We start from the raw sequence: 12,660 nt of genomic DNA, 5'->3' as shown, positions 1-12,660 counted from the left end.
TTGATAGAAATATGATAGACCAATGAAACACCCCATATAATTATTTTCCTTCTCGAAAATATGGATCGACTAATATGCAGTATGACCTTTCCCGGTTAGGTGATGACCTTTACCTTAGGTTACATTCTCAAATGCCCTTTTGATGTCAAATTCTAGTTCATTTGACTCGTCTGTCTCGAAAAAATACACGATGCTGGATAAACTAATCTCGTGCAGGTCTGAGCCAAGAGGTATTACAGATAAAAGTCCTCCGCGAAAAATATATTTTGAAGCTAAAACGTTTACCTCAGGTCATCTCAAACGTTTACCTCAATGGCATTGACCGGTTTGCGGTGCCGCACGGCCGGGTCGCGCAGCTACTGAGAGAGCTGAGTCCGCACAAGGCCTGCGGCCCGGACGGTCTCAGTGCGCGCATTCTGCGAGAATGTGCTGATGAGCTGGCTGTTCCCATTGAAATATTGTGCGAAATGTCTGTGTCGCGAGGGTCGTTTCCGTTGTACTGGAGGAGGGCTAACGTTGTGAGTGTTCACAAGAAGGGCTCTAAGAAAAATCCAGAAAATTATCGGCCGGTGTCATTGCTGCCTATCTGCTCAAAAATTCTGGAAAGAGTTGTATTTGAGAACCTTCTGCCAGCGTGTTTGCCAGCCATTCCTCCCAATCAGCACGGTTTCCTGCCTGGCCGCTCATGCGTCACCAACCTCTCCTGCTTCCTTAACCACTGCTGGTCCTCCATTTCCAAAGGCAAACAAACTGACGCCATATACACAGACTTTTCGTCTGCATTCACGTCTGTCAACCACACCTTGCTCCTTCACAAACTCAGCTATTCTTTTCAAATCACTGGCCTCGCTCACACCTGGCTGACGTCCTACCTCAGTGATCGCATGCAACGTGTCGTCCTGAATGGCAAGCACTCCATGTGGACCGCAGTGCGGTCAGGCGTGCCGGAGGGCAGCATTTTGGGCCCCCTAATGTTTTTGTGTTATGTTGCTGACATCCCAAAGTGCATCGAAACTGATTGTCTGTTATATGCCGATGATGTAAAGCTCTTCCACCGCGTAGAATCTACTGAAGATGTTGCCGTCCTAGAGAGGGATATAGACCGACTATGTGGCTACCTAAAACCTGGAAGCTAAAACTCAACCCGAGCAAATGTCAGTGTATAACATTTACACTCAAGTCATCTCCTGTTCGCGCCGTGTACAGACTGGATAGTCATGAGCTTACTCGCTGTCATGAGGTGCGTGATCTGGGTGTTATATTGGACGCGAAGCTTACGTTTGCTCAGCATGTCGATGTGACCGTGCGGAAATGCAAGAAAATGTTGGGGATGATTATGCGAGGTGTCCAACTGCCTCGGTGTCCCCGGCGGGTCAAGTTTGACCATAGTGCGCTGATCGCCGCGTACAATGCCCATGTTCGCTCCATTGCTGAGTATGGCAGCGTTGTGTGGAGTGGCGCAGCAGTAACACATCTGGCGCGGCTCGAGCGCATGCAGCATCGCTTCTTGTCTTGGCTGGCATCCAACACCCACGGTCGCGACCTGCCCATGAGTTATGAGACGCTTCTTGTTCGATTTGGCATGTGTTCTTTGAAATCGCGCTTTATTCAAGCCGATCTCCGTCTGGTTTTGGGATTGCACCATGGACGGATCGACTGTCCTCACCTTCTGGGTCTGTTTGGTCTGGCGGTTCCTAACAGACGTTCTCGGCAGCCAGCACTGTTTCATGTCGCATTCGGCAGAGTGAACACTGTAAAGTCGGGACTTTTCATTCGCATTCCTGTGCTATGCAACAATTTTCTACAGAAAATTCCGAATGCAGATATGTTGGCTCCGTCGAACTGCATCCATTCTGATGTGTGTGATTTCGCTCGTTCTCAGGGTGCTTACATCTGAGACAATGTATCGTGCTTTGTAGTAGTATGTAGTGTTTTTTTTTTTTTTGTATTTTATGGGCATGACTGCCACTGTAAATGGGCCGCTGGGTCTGTGGTTGGCTTGGCACAATACACAATACACAATACACAGTCAAATCTGAGATAATCATTAAGAGAGCGCATAAAAAGAGCAATTGTAGTGTACGGAGCGGCCACTGGTGGCGCTGGTGTCGTGACCTGTGAGAGCAATAAACAGTTGACCGCTACATCTGGTGGCAGGCGGAGGGCGCTCCGTAGACTGAGACCCGCGCGATGCCGACGACCGGTGACTGTGAGGGAGTGGTGACGGGTGCAGTGGCGGTGATAGTGCCACCCCAGCCCAAGAGTGAGCACTGCTCAATTTCGGAGTACCTGGAGTATTTCGATGCAGTGGCGACTGCGAATTCGTGAAACGACGCAAGCGACTCCGTTTGAGCTGGTGTTCTGCAGGCGCGCGCAGCTCCCGATAGACACCATGCACTCGAGCATGCGGTCCGCGGCGGATTCTGGTCTGATGAGCAGGCTGACTGATGTGCGTACAGGAGCCCGTGATGTGTCGCGGCGGGCGGCGGCGAAGCGAGCACGTGACTATGATGCTGCAAAACACGTAAAAATTCGCGGGCTCAAGGTAGGCGAAGACGTGTTTTGGAAACGCCCCATCAGGCAAGCAGGTGTATCGCCTAAACTTCAAGCCATATGGTCGGGGCCTTTTGTTGTCGTTCAGAAAATGTCTGATGTCAACTATCGTATCGAAGACAATGAAGGGAAAACTGTCGTCGTCCATGTAAATAATTTAAAGGCGTCTCATGTTCCGCGTGACACTGCCCGCGCGGGTGCAGTTATTCGTATGCGTGGTAGACCGAGGCAGAGACGCTGAGTGTGTGACAGCGGTGTGTCACGTTTTGGTTATGTTTCTTTTCTTGAAGGGGAGGAGATGTCGCAACTTGGTGGGAGGTGTAGTGTACGGAGCGGCCACTGGTGGCGCTGGTGTCGTGACCTGTGAGAGCAATAAACAGTTGACCGCTACACTATCGAATATGCCCTTTGCTGAGGCGCTGTAGCTCAATCTCTTTCTGAATCCTGACATGCGCCGCTTTGTCGAAAAATGTCAACATCGGCGAAATTTGATTTTCGGTTGTCGCTGGTGACCTGACCTTCGACCAGTGCGACCTAACCTTAAAAATGATCTAAGTAGCTTTGTAATAGTTTTTGACGCTCTTTCGAACGCCGCCTACTGCGTGTCTCGACGTGGCCCACAAGCTGAGTTAGAAATGGGTGTTCAAACACCCCCAGCAGGTTCAATTAAAAAACGCTTACGCTGGGGGCGGCACCGCGCTGCTAGGCGCTGTCGGCATCGCAATAATGGGCGGCACAGCGCTGAGGGGCGCCACTTGCATTGAGGGGTGGCATTGTACGGTGAAAGGGCGGCGTCGCATTGAGGGGCGCTATCGCAACGAGGGGTGGCACTTACGAGACTGCCTTATAAGGAACGCTTGGCACATCCTAGCCCATCTCGGCGCCGCCTGGCTGCTGCATCTTGAAAAGGGCCCTTGGTCTCGATGAGAAAGCCCCATTGTCCAATAATTGCCTAGCGTCAGTGGTTTCGGGGGGAGGGGGGGGGGGCTATCAATCTTGAATGGGGCGGAGCGACCGAAGTCTCCATTCAGTTTCACGTCAGTGACTACTGGAGGGCGTCAATGACCTCGGATAGGGCGAATGTGATCTTCAGAAGGGCGCCGGGTGCTCTAGAGGGGTACAATACTTAGATGGTGTCACTGCTGCCTTCAGTAGGGCGTCGGACGCCCTGGAGGGGCGCCATTGATCTCGGATGGTCTGACTGGGATTTTCAGAGGAGCATCAGTGGTTTCAGAGGGGCGCCATTGATCAAGGATGGGCCGACTGAAGTCCCCGGTTCAGGTAGGCGCCAGTGGCTCTTGAGGGGCGCCAGCGACCTCGGATTGATGGGGCGACTGTGATCTTTAGAACGGCGTTGAGGAGCGCCATTGGGCATGGATGGGGCCGCTGTTGCCTTCATCAGGGCGCCGGAGGGAGGCTCTGGAGGGGCTTGAGCTTGGATGGGTCGACTGTAGTCTCCAGGGGCGTTGTCTCGGATGGGGCGAATGTGATATTCAGAGGGGTGCCGGTTGCCGGGTAGTCTAGAAGGGCGCCATTGGTTTCAAAGGGTTGCCATCGATCTTAAGATGGGGCAGCTGTAACCTTCGTTTAGGTGGGCGTGATCTTCAGAAGCGCGCCGGACGCTCTGGAGGGGCGTCATTGGGCTTGAATGGGGCGACTTAAGTCTCAAGCGGGACGACTTCAGTCTCAAGGGGGGTGGGGCGCTAGTGGCTCTTGAGGGTGCTATTGATCTCGGATAGGGCGACTGTGATCTTGAGAAGAATGCGAGTGCTTTAGAGGGGTGCCAGTGGTTTCAGGGCGCGCCATCGATCTTGGATGGGTCGATTGGGGCAGCTGTGAACTTCAGAGGGGCGCCGGGTGCTCTGGAGGGGCGCCATCAAGCTTTACTGGGGCGACTCTTCCGTTCAGGTGGGTGCCAGCGGCTCTTCAGGGGCGCCATCGACCCCGGGGTTCGCAATATTCTGGTATCCGGAGGGGCGCCCCTCAACATTTGGGGGCTCAGGTCGTATTTGGGGGTGCCCTGGAGAACATTTAGATGTCCAGGCACCCCCAAAGAGATATTGAGTTCGATCCCTGCCTGCACATCACTTTTTAATTCATGTTTTCTCTGTAAAACGGCATCAGCCTAGTCGGCGATAATTGGAGCGCCATTTGGGCGTCTTGGCGGAAAGGGGGGCATGGCCCCCATGGCCCCCCTGTATACGCCACTGCTAAGAACCATTGATTCATTCAAAGGTTGACCGAGATATCGCTCGCCGAAAACAGGCCATTTGACATGTAAACCCTATGGACTAGTAGGAAATGTACGCCGTGGAGCAGCAGTGCTACCAACTAACTTCGGCGGGGGTCGGGTTAACCCGCGAGTTGCTGGGGGGGCGTAAAACGCCCCCAATTTTTTTTCGCCGGGCCATAGCATAAAAACGGCGCGCCGTAGGCGCGCCAAATTTTGGGTACCTGTAGGGATTTGATTGAAGTTTATTGTGACATAGTTTCAAAAAAATCGGTCGGAATTTTTTTTTGAAAAAATGGCCAAAATCCAGAATTTTCAAAAAACGAGATAGCCATTTGAGAGACAACGTAGAATTACGTAAAACCTTTTTTGTTACGTCTTGATTCCTTTAAAAATGAAGATGTTAGCGGCGTTTGAAATTTTCCCGTTTTTCAGGCGAAAATGGCGAACATGACGTCACTAAAACGTCGATTTCTCAAAAAATTTCCGACGGATTTCGCTCAAAATTTCAGGGAACATGTCAAATTGATGTAAGGAAAGGTACTGAAAGTTTGGCGGCGCTGCGCGCCGCCGTTTTCAGTTATTGCAAAAATTCGCGAGGGTGGGTAAAATTTACCCCCCCTCCCCCACCAGCCCCGCGCGGGTTAAAGTTGAATTTTGAGGTCACAGGTCGGGTCAAGGTCAGGTAAAACACCTCAAATCGGGCTTTCAGTAGCATGGACTTCAGGACTTCGCAATGGGCGCCTCTCGTCATAAACTTTGTCAAAACGGTGCGCAATCCATCATATAAGGTCTACAAGAGTGTCAGCTCAATGCAGGGTTCAGCCAAGTATAGGTCAGGGTCAAGGTCAGGTCATATCCCCGAAAATCAAAACTGATATTCGCAGCCTGTGACGCATGTTTTATGGGTACTTTGGAGCGTAGAACACGATGGTGACATTCATTTTGTCATATGTGTACGTGTTCGGCTTAAAAAGTTCAATTTAAGAAATGCATGTATCATGGTCCTGAGGTAGTCACGGGAAAATGCCAAGGTTCAGTTCAAGATTTGGAAAATGCGGAACGATAATCAATAATCGAAGATAGCCATTTGATTATTCAAGGTATTGGCAGTCTAATGGCGTTTACGGCATGCCTGTATGTCTATTTTGTGATTTTATATTATTTTTTGAACATATGCCGTTTTTGGTCGAAAACTCAGAAATCATGACGTCACTAAAACCTCGATATCTCAAAAATATTCAGACCGATTTTTTTGAAACTTTGTCAAAATAAATTTCAATCAAATCCCTACAGGTACCCAAAATTTGGCGCGCCTACGGCGCGCCGTTTTTATGCTATGGCCCGGCGAAAAAAGTGGGGGCGTTTAACGCCCCCCCCCCCAGCAACTCGCGGGTTAACCCTCGCCGGACCTATTGGTTTTCTACATACGCGCCGGCCGAGGGGGGGGGGGGCGGGTACGACCCCCCCTCGCCATTTCGCCCCTGGTGGAGCTAGCGCGTCGCGGAAAAAACGAGCGTGTGCGCCGTTACGAGACGCAGAGATTGGTACCCGATTTTAAGGTCCTAGGTCAACCGGTGACCTCTGAGGTCAGGTCAAGTGCCCCAGGGTACGGTTCAGTTTTTGGTGAATAACTTCGCAAAAAATGGCCGCAGAGCCGCGATTTTGGCAGCATCGTGTTCGCCTCGCTCAGGCACGTCGAATGATATACTTTTTGTCCGGGTCAGGTCAACTTGGGGTGCTGACCTCAGGTCAAGGTCAGGTCAGCACCCCCAGGTCACGCAGTTGGTCGAAAGAGGTCATGTCGCATATCATTCGATTCGGCAGGTCTTCCTGAGTCCATTGGTGGCTTTCTCGACTCGCTAGCTCAATTTGATCAAGAGTTATTGACGAAAAACTAATATGACCTTGATGACGTCATAAATGACGTCACGCAAGGTCAACATTGCAAAAGTGACGCATCTAATCTTGCAAGGAGTGCATCAAATCACGTTTCTGTGTGCTTGAGATAGTTGGAGATCGTTCCCGGCGCCAGAATAGCAGTTTGAATTTTTCCCCATTGACTTATAATGGTGAGGTCACGAAAATGACCTGACCTCATATGACCTTTAGGAAAAATCCGAGATATACAAGTTGTGAGACTCATAATTGATACTAGATCCTGCAAGTTTCATTTCCCTGTGACATCTCCTCTGGCAGTGAGGGCGTTGCGAAGTTGCGACATCTGAAGACCGTGCAGAGGTTCACTTATGACGTCATAGGTCAGTGACCTGACCTGACCCAAAAATGCGGTTGGTGTCAAAAGATGCGGCTTGGATCAAAGGTCAGGTATGCCAAGTTTCAGCTCTCTATCGCCAGCGTGTTCGGAGCTATCGCGAAAAAACCCTTTGGGTGGGGGCGGCACCCGCCCCCCCCCTCGGCCGGCGAGGGTTTTAACCCGACCCCCGCCGAAGTTAGTTGGTAGCACTGCTGCTCCACGGCGTACATTTCCTACCAGCCCATAGGGTTTACATGTCAAATGGCCTGTTTTCGGCGAGCGATATCTCGGTCAACCTTTGAATGAATCAATGGTTCTTAGCAGTGGCGTATGCAGGGGGGCCATGGGGGCCATGGCCCCCTCCCTTTCCGCCAAGACGCCCAAATGGCGCCCCAATTACCGCCGACTAGGCTGATGCCGTTTTACAGAGAGAACATGAATTAAAAAGTGATGTGCAGGCAGGGATCGAACTCAATATCTCTTTGGGGGTGCCTGAACATCTAAATGTTCTCCAGGACACCCCCAAATACGACCTGAGCCCCCAAATGTTGAGGGGCGCCCCTCCGGAAACCAGAATATTGCGAACCCCGGGGTCGATGGCGCCCCTGAAGAGCCGCTGGCACCCACCTGAACGGAAGAGTCGCCCCAGTAAAGCTTGATGGCGCCCCTCCAGAGCATCCGGCGCTCCTCTGAAGTTCACAGCTGCCCCAATCGACCCATCCAAGATCGATGGCGCGCCCTGAAACCACTGGCGCCCCTCTAAAGCACCCGCATTCTTCTCAAGATCACAGTCGCCCTATCCCAGATCAATAGCGCCCTCAAGAGCCACTAGCGCCCCACCCCCCTTGAGACTGAAGTCGTCCCGCTTGAGACTTAAGTCGCCCCATTCAAGCCCAATGACGCCCCTCCAGAGCGTCCGGCGCGCTTCTGAAGATCACGCCCACCTAAACGAAGGTTACAGCTGCCTCATCTTAAGTTCGATGGCAACCCTTTGAAACCAATGGCGCCCTTCTAGACTACCCGGCAACCGGCACCCCTCTGAATATCACATTCGCCCCATCCGAGACAACGCCCCTGGAGACTACAGTCGACCCATCCAAGCTCAAGCCCCTCCAGAGCCTCCCTCCGGCGCCCTGCTGAAGGCAACAGCGGCCCCATCCATGCCCAATGGCGCTCCTCAACGCCGTTCTAAAGATCACAGTCGCCCCATCAATCCGAGGTCGCTGGCGCCCCTCAAGAGCCACTGGCGCCTGCCTGAACCGGGGACTTCAGTCTGCCCATCCTTGATCAATGGCGCCCCTCTGAAACCACTGATGCTCCTCTGAAAATCCCAGTCAGACCATCCGAGATCAATGGCGCCCCTCCAGGGCGTCCGACGCCCTACTGAAGGCAGCAGTGACACCATCTAAGTATTGTACCCCTCTAGAGCACCCGGCGCCCTTCTGAAGATCACATTCGCCCTATCCGAGGTCATTGACGCCCTCCAGTAGTCACTGACGCGAAACTGAATGGAGACTTCGGTCGCCCCGCCCCATTCAAGATTGATAGCCCCCCCCGAAACCACTGACGCTAGGCAATTATTGGACAATGGGGCTTTCTCATCGAGACCAAGGGCCCTTTTCAAGATGCAGCAGCCAGGCGGCGCCGAGATGGGCTAGGATGTGCCAAGCGTTCCTTATAAGGCAGTCTCGTAAGTGCCACCCCTCGTTGCGATAGCGCCCCTCAATGCGACGCTGCCCTTTCACCGTACAATGCCACCCCTCAATGCAAGTGGCGCCCCTCAGCGCTGTGCCGCCCATTATTGCGATGCCGACAGCGCCTAGCAGCGCGGTGCCGCCCCCAGCGTAAGCGTTTTTTTATTGAACCTGCTGGGGGTGTTTGAACACCCATTTCTAACTCAGCTTGTGGGCCACGTCGAGACACGCAGTAGGCGGCGTTCGAAAGAGCGTCAAAAACTATTACAAAACTACTTAGATCATTTTTAAGGTTAGGTCGCACTGGTCGAAGGTCAAGTCACCAGCGACAACCGAAAATCAAATTTCGCCGATGTTGACATTTTTCGACAGAGCGGCGCATGTCAGGATTCAGAAAGAGATTGAGCTACAGCGCCTCAGCAAAGCGCATATTCGATAGCTCTTTTTATGCGCTCTCTTATTGATTATCTCAGATTTGACCTGAGGTAAACGTTTTAGCTTCAAAATATATTTTTCGCGGAGGACTTTTATCTGTAATACCTCTTGGCTCAGACCTGCACGAGATTAGTTTATCCAGCATCGTGTTCTATTTTTTCGAGACAGACGAGTCAAATGAACTAGAATTTGACATCAAAAGGGCATTTGATAATTTGACCTAAGGTAAAGGTCATCACCTAACCGGGAAAGGTCATACTGCATATTAGTCGATCCATATTTTCGAGAAGGAAAATAATTATATGGGGTGTTTCATTGGTCTATCATATTTCTATCAAAAGTTATTGTCCAAAAATCTACTGGAGACCTTTCATGACCTGAGATGACCTCAGCAACATAAAAGTGGTCACATCACGAGTGACATTTACCGATTAAATGTGTCATATTTACCTGAATCCCGATGTTTGAGGTTGTTTTGTTTTCGTTCAGAAGAAGAGCATTTCAATTGTCTCCCATTAATCTGCGCCGTGCTGGAAGGGGGGTACGCCCCCTTAGGTTTTTTCGCGAATATCTCAAAAACGGCGCCGCACAGCGCCGCTGTTTTTGGTACACCTGTTCATACATCTTTTCTACACAACTTGTGAAAATTTCAGATCAGGGTCGTTCAAGGTCAGGTCACCAGGGCACGTCAAGTGACCTTACCTCAAACAAAGTTTAACCCGCGACCGCCTGGGGGGTCGGATCCGACCCCCATCCGTTTTTCTTGAATTACTCATGAATTGCTTGCGCTATCAACTTGAAACTTGGCATACCTTCTCCCCCATCAATTTCACGTCTTCTGTGCAATTTTTAAGAAAAAAAAATCAGTGGTAAATGTTTAAAAAATCGCCAAAAATCGAGGTTTTAAGAAAATTGCAAATTAAGGACACGAAAAGACGCAGCTCAAGGAGTTCTTTAAAATGGCTATCTGGGATTTTCCATAAAATGCGTTTTTGACCCCTAAAATACAAAAAAACTATATTTTTTGGAAAACAGCTAAAAAAATCCAAAATTTTGAGAATTTCCAAAAAAAACGGAATATATGTTATAGAGCTCTATTAGAACATTAGATGTCCCAAATTTCAACTTTCTATCTTGATTTTTGACCCCCAAATTGTAAAAAATAGCTCCAACATGCATAGAGCATGGTGACGTCATAAGCATTTTCGCGAATTAGAGGCACTTCTGAACATCGCATGTGAAAACAAATGGCACCACTAGATTCCTGGGACAAAGCTCGTCTAGAAAAGTGCATGTTCATGTCAAAAATAAAGAAATGAAAAATTGACTTTTTTTCTTAGCCCTCGTTTAGTTATGTATGGTATAAACGATTTTTTATGCTTTCAATGCACACTTATCACCAGCACAGTGACTTAGGGTCACATATAACCATTACCATCGGATTTGGCGTAAAAAATAAGCCATAAAACATGTGTCGCACGCCCATGTAGCAGAAAGTGAAAACCGAGACCTTTCGTGACCTGACCTGACCTTGACCCGTACTTAGTATGACCCCTATACGCACATGGTACCTTCACTAGGTCTTTGAGGTCATTTGTGGTGAGTTTCGAGCAGCAGCTATCGATTCCGCTATCCGTAAGCCTAATCATGCAAAACCCCTGAATTTGACCTTTGACCTGACCTTGACCCGAAAGTTGACCTCAATCTTAAAATCTTATGAGTGCTTTGGGAAGGTCTCGTAGAGACCTTTCGAACGCCGCCTCGCGGGGCTCGATACGACCATTGGTTCTCGAGATAACAGGGGGGGGGGTCGGATCCGACCCCCCCCCCAGGCTGTCGTGGGTACGGAAATAGCCCAGGCGGTGCCGGGTTACAAGCCCGCTATAGCTACACCGACTGAACAATCACTTTTTAAACTTTCAGAGATTGATAAGACTAACAATGGCCGTTTTCACGACGGGACTTTCGCAGAGGAACTTATTTGATACCTAAAAAGTACCTACCCTTAGAGGCCTTAACATCCCTCAAACTGAAATATTTTATGTTCAAAATAATTTTAGAAGTTTAAATCCGGGCATTTTTTGCCCTCAAATCACTTATTTATTTACAAACACAGCAATTTTTAGTTCTAGTAGCCCACCTTTCGACTATGAGGTATTAAATCAGCGTGGCAACTTGCTCCCTCTTTGCTCCCTCGGGTATCTAATTCCGGAATTCTTAAAAACAAGGAAAGTATATATCGAGTTCTCTTTTATACCTATTCAGTTATGTTTTAATGGTGATTAAAATATGACAATTTTTTTAATTACATTTCATATAAGAAAACACGCAAAACAATGAAACAAAAATAACGACGGCAGATAATTGCCTTCAGGTATCTAATTCCGACCAATCAGCACCTCAGTAGGATATGACGTCATACAAGAATGGTGGTGATGGCCGTTTGCAGTCCCGGCCGGTAGGTCACGTGACCGCCGGGCGCCTCGGGTCACGCGGCGGTCGGGAGTCGGACGCGGGGCGTGGTCGCGGGCGGGCGCGCGGGGCATCATGCTTTGCTTTGCTTGCTTTGTCAACTTCATATAACTTACTATCGCATTCGTGTGAAAGCCAAACACTGCTCAGTGCCCTTAGAAATTGAGATTTGGAAAGCTCAAGTCCCTATAGCTCCTCAGGTCGGCAACAGTTGAAGCCTCATCTGAACCCATGTGAAAAAAACGAGGGTAAGGAACCTTGTGTTGCTTTTTCTTTTACCGTCATAATTATCTCAAACCATCACAATTTTGAGTTGCCACATTGTCTGCTTCACTACATTCGTGTAAAACTTGGGTGAAGGCTGGTGGCTCAAAGAAAGGTGAAGATATTTCTTTAAGTGCCTAATCCGTGAAATTGGAATATCCCGGCTTTACAAATCTACACTTTTTATTTTCTCCACGATACATTTTTTAAAATTGTTTAAATTTTATCTACATTTGTTAAAATCGGGGCTTTGGTTTTGTGTAAACTAGATCATAAAGTTTACTATAGTTTTGTGTAACCTGATGGCTGAAGAAAAAAGTAATTTTGCTAAAATGATGTGCGGAAATTTGTTGCTTTCCAAATCAAATTACTCATACCTATATTTCATTCAAAATTAGGAGGCATTATTACTGTTTTTTCTTGTAACATGAACTGAGTTTGGGTACGGTGCTCCGGAAACGTTGTGGAACTTTAACCCTCGCCGGACCTATTGGTTTTCTACATACGCGCCGGCCGAGGGGGGCGGGTACGACCCCCCCCCCTCGCCGTTTCGCCCCTGGTGGAGCTAGCGCGTCGCGGAAAAAACGAACGTGTGCGCCGTTACGAGACGCAGAGATTGGTACCCGATTTTAAGGTCCTAGGTCAACCGGTGACCTCTGAGGTCAGGTCAAGTGCCCCAGGGTACGGTACAGTTTTTGGTAAATAACTTCGCAAAAAACGGCCGCAGAGCCGCGATTTTGGCAGCATCGTGTTCG

General features: G+C 49.5%; 1 protein-coding gene across 1 annotated transcript in view; it reads right to left on the bottom strand.

Annotated features, from left to right (window-relative positions):
• Positions 1 to 2,141: 2,141 nt before the first annotated feature.
• The window catches only part of LOC122368827 (serine/threonine-protein kinase/endoribonuclease IRE1-like), a 165,240-nt gene continuing 154,721 nt past the window's right edge, over positions 2,142 to 12,660 (bottom strand). Inside the window, exon 9 of the mRNA XM_043343088.1 lies at positions 2,142 to 2,207. Coding sequence (XP_043199023.1) covers positions 2,142 to 2,207 — 66 coding nt within the window. The remainder of the gene's footprint in view (positions 2,208 to 12,660) is intronic.

The sequence above is a fragment of the Amphibalanus amphitrite genome, unplaced genomic scaffold (assembly GCF_019059575.1).
Source record: "Amphibalanus amphitrite isolate SeventyFive unplaced genomic scaffold, NRLGWU_Aamphi_draft 000979F_arrow, whole genome shotgun sequence".
In the NCBI taxonomy this organism is placed as follows: domain Eukaryota; kingdom Metazoa; phylum Arthropoda; class Thecostraca; order Balanomorpha; family Balanidae; genus Amphibalanus; species Amphibalanus amphitrite.
The sequence above is the reverse complement of the archived record's forward strand: the minus strand, read 5'-3'. Positions and strand labels throughout refer to the sequence as shown.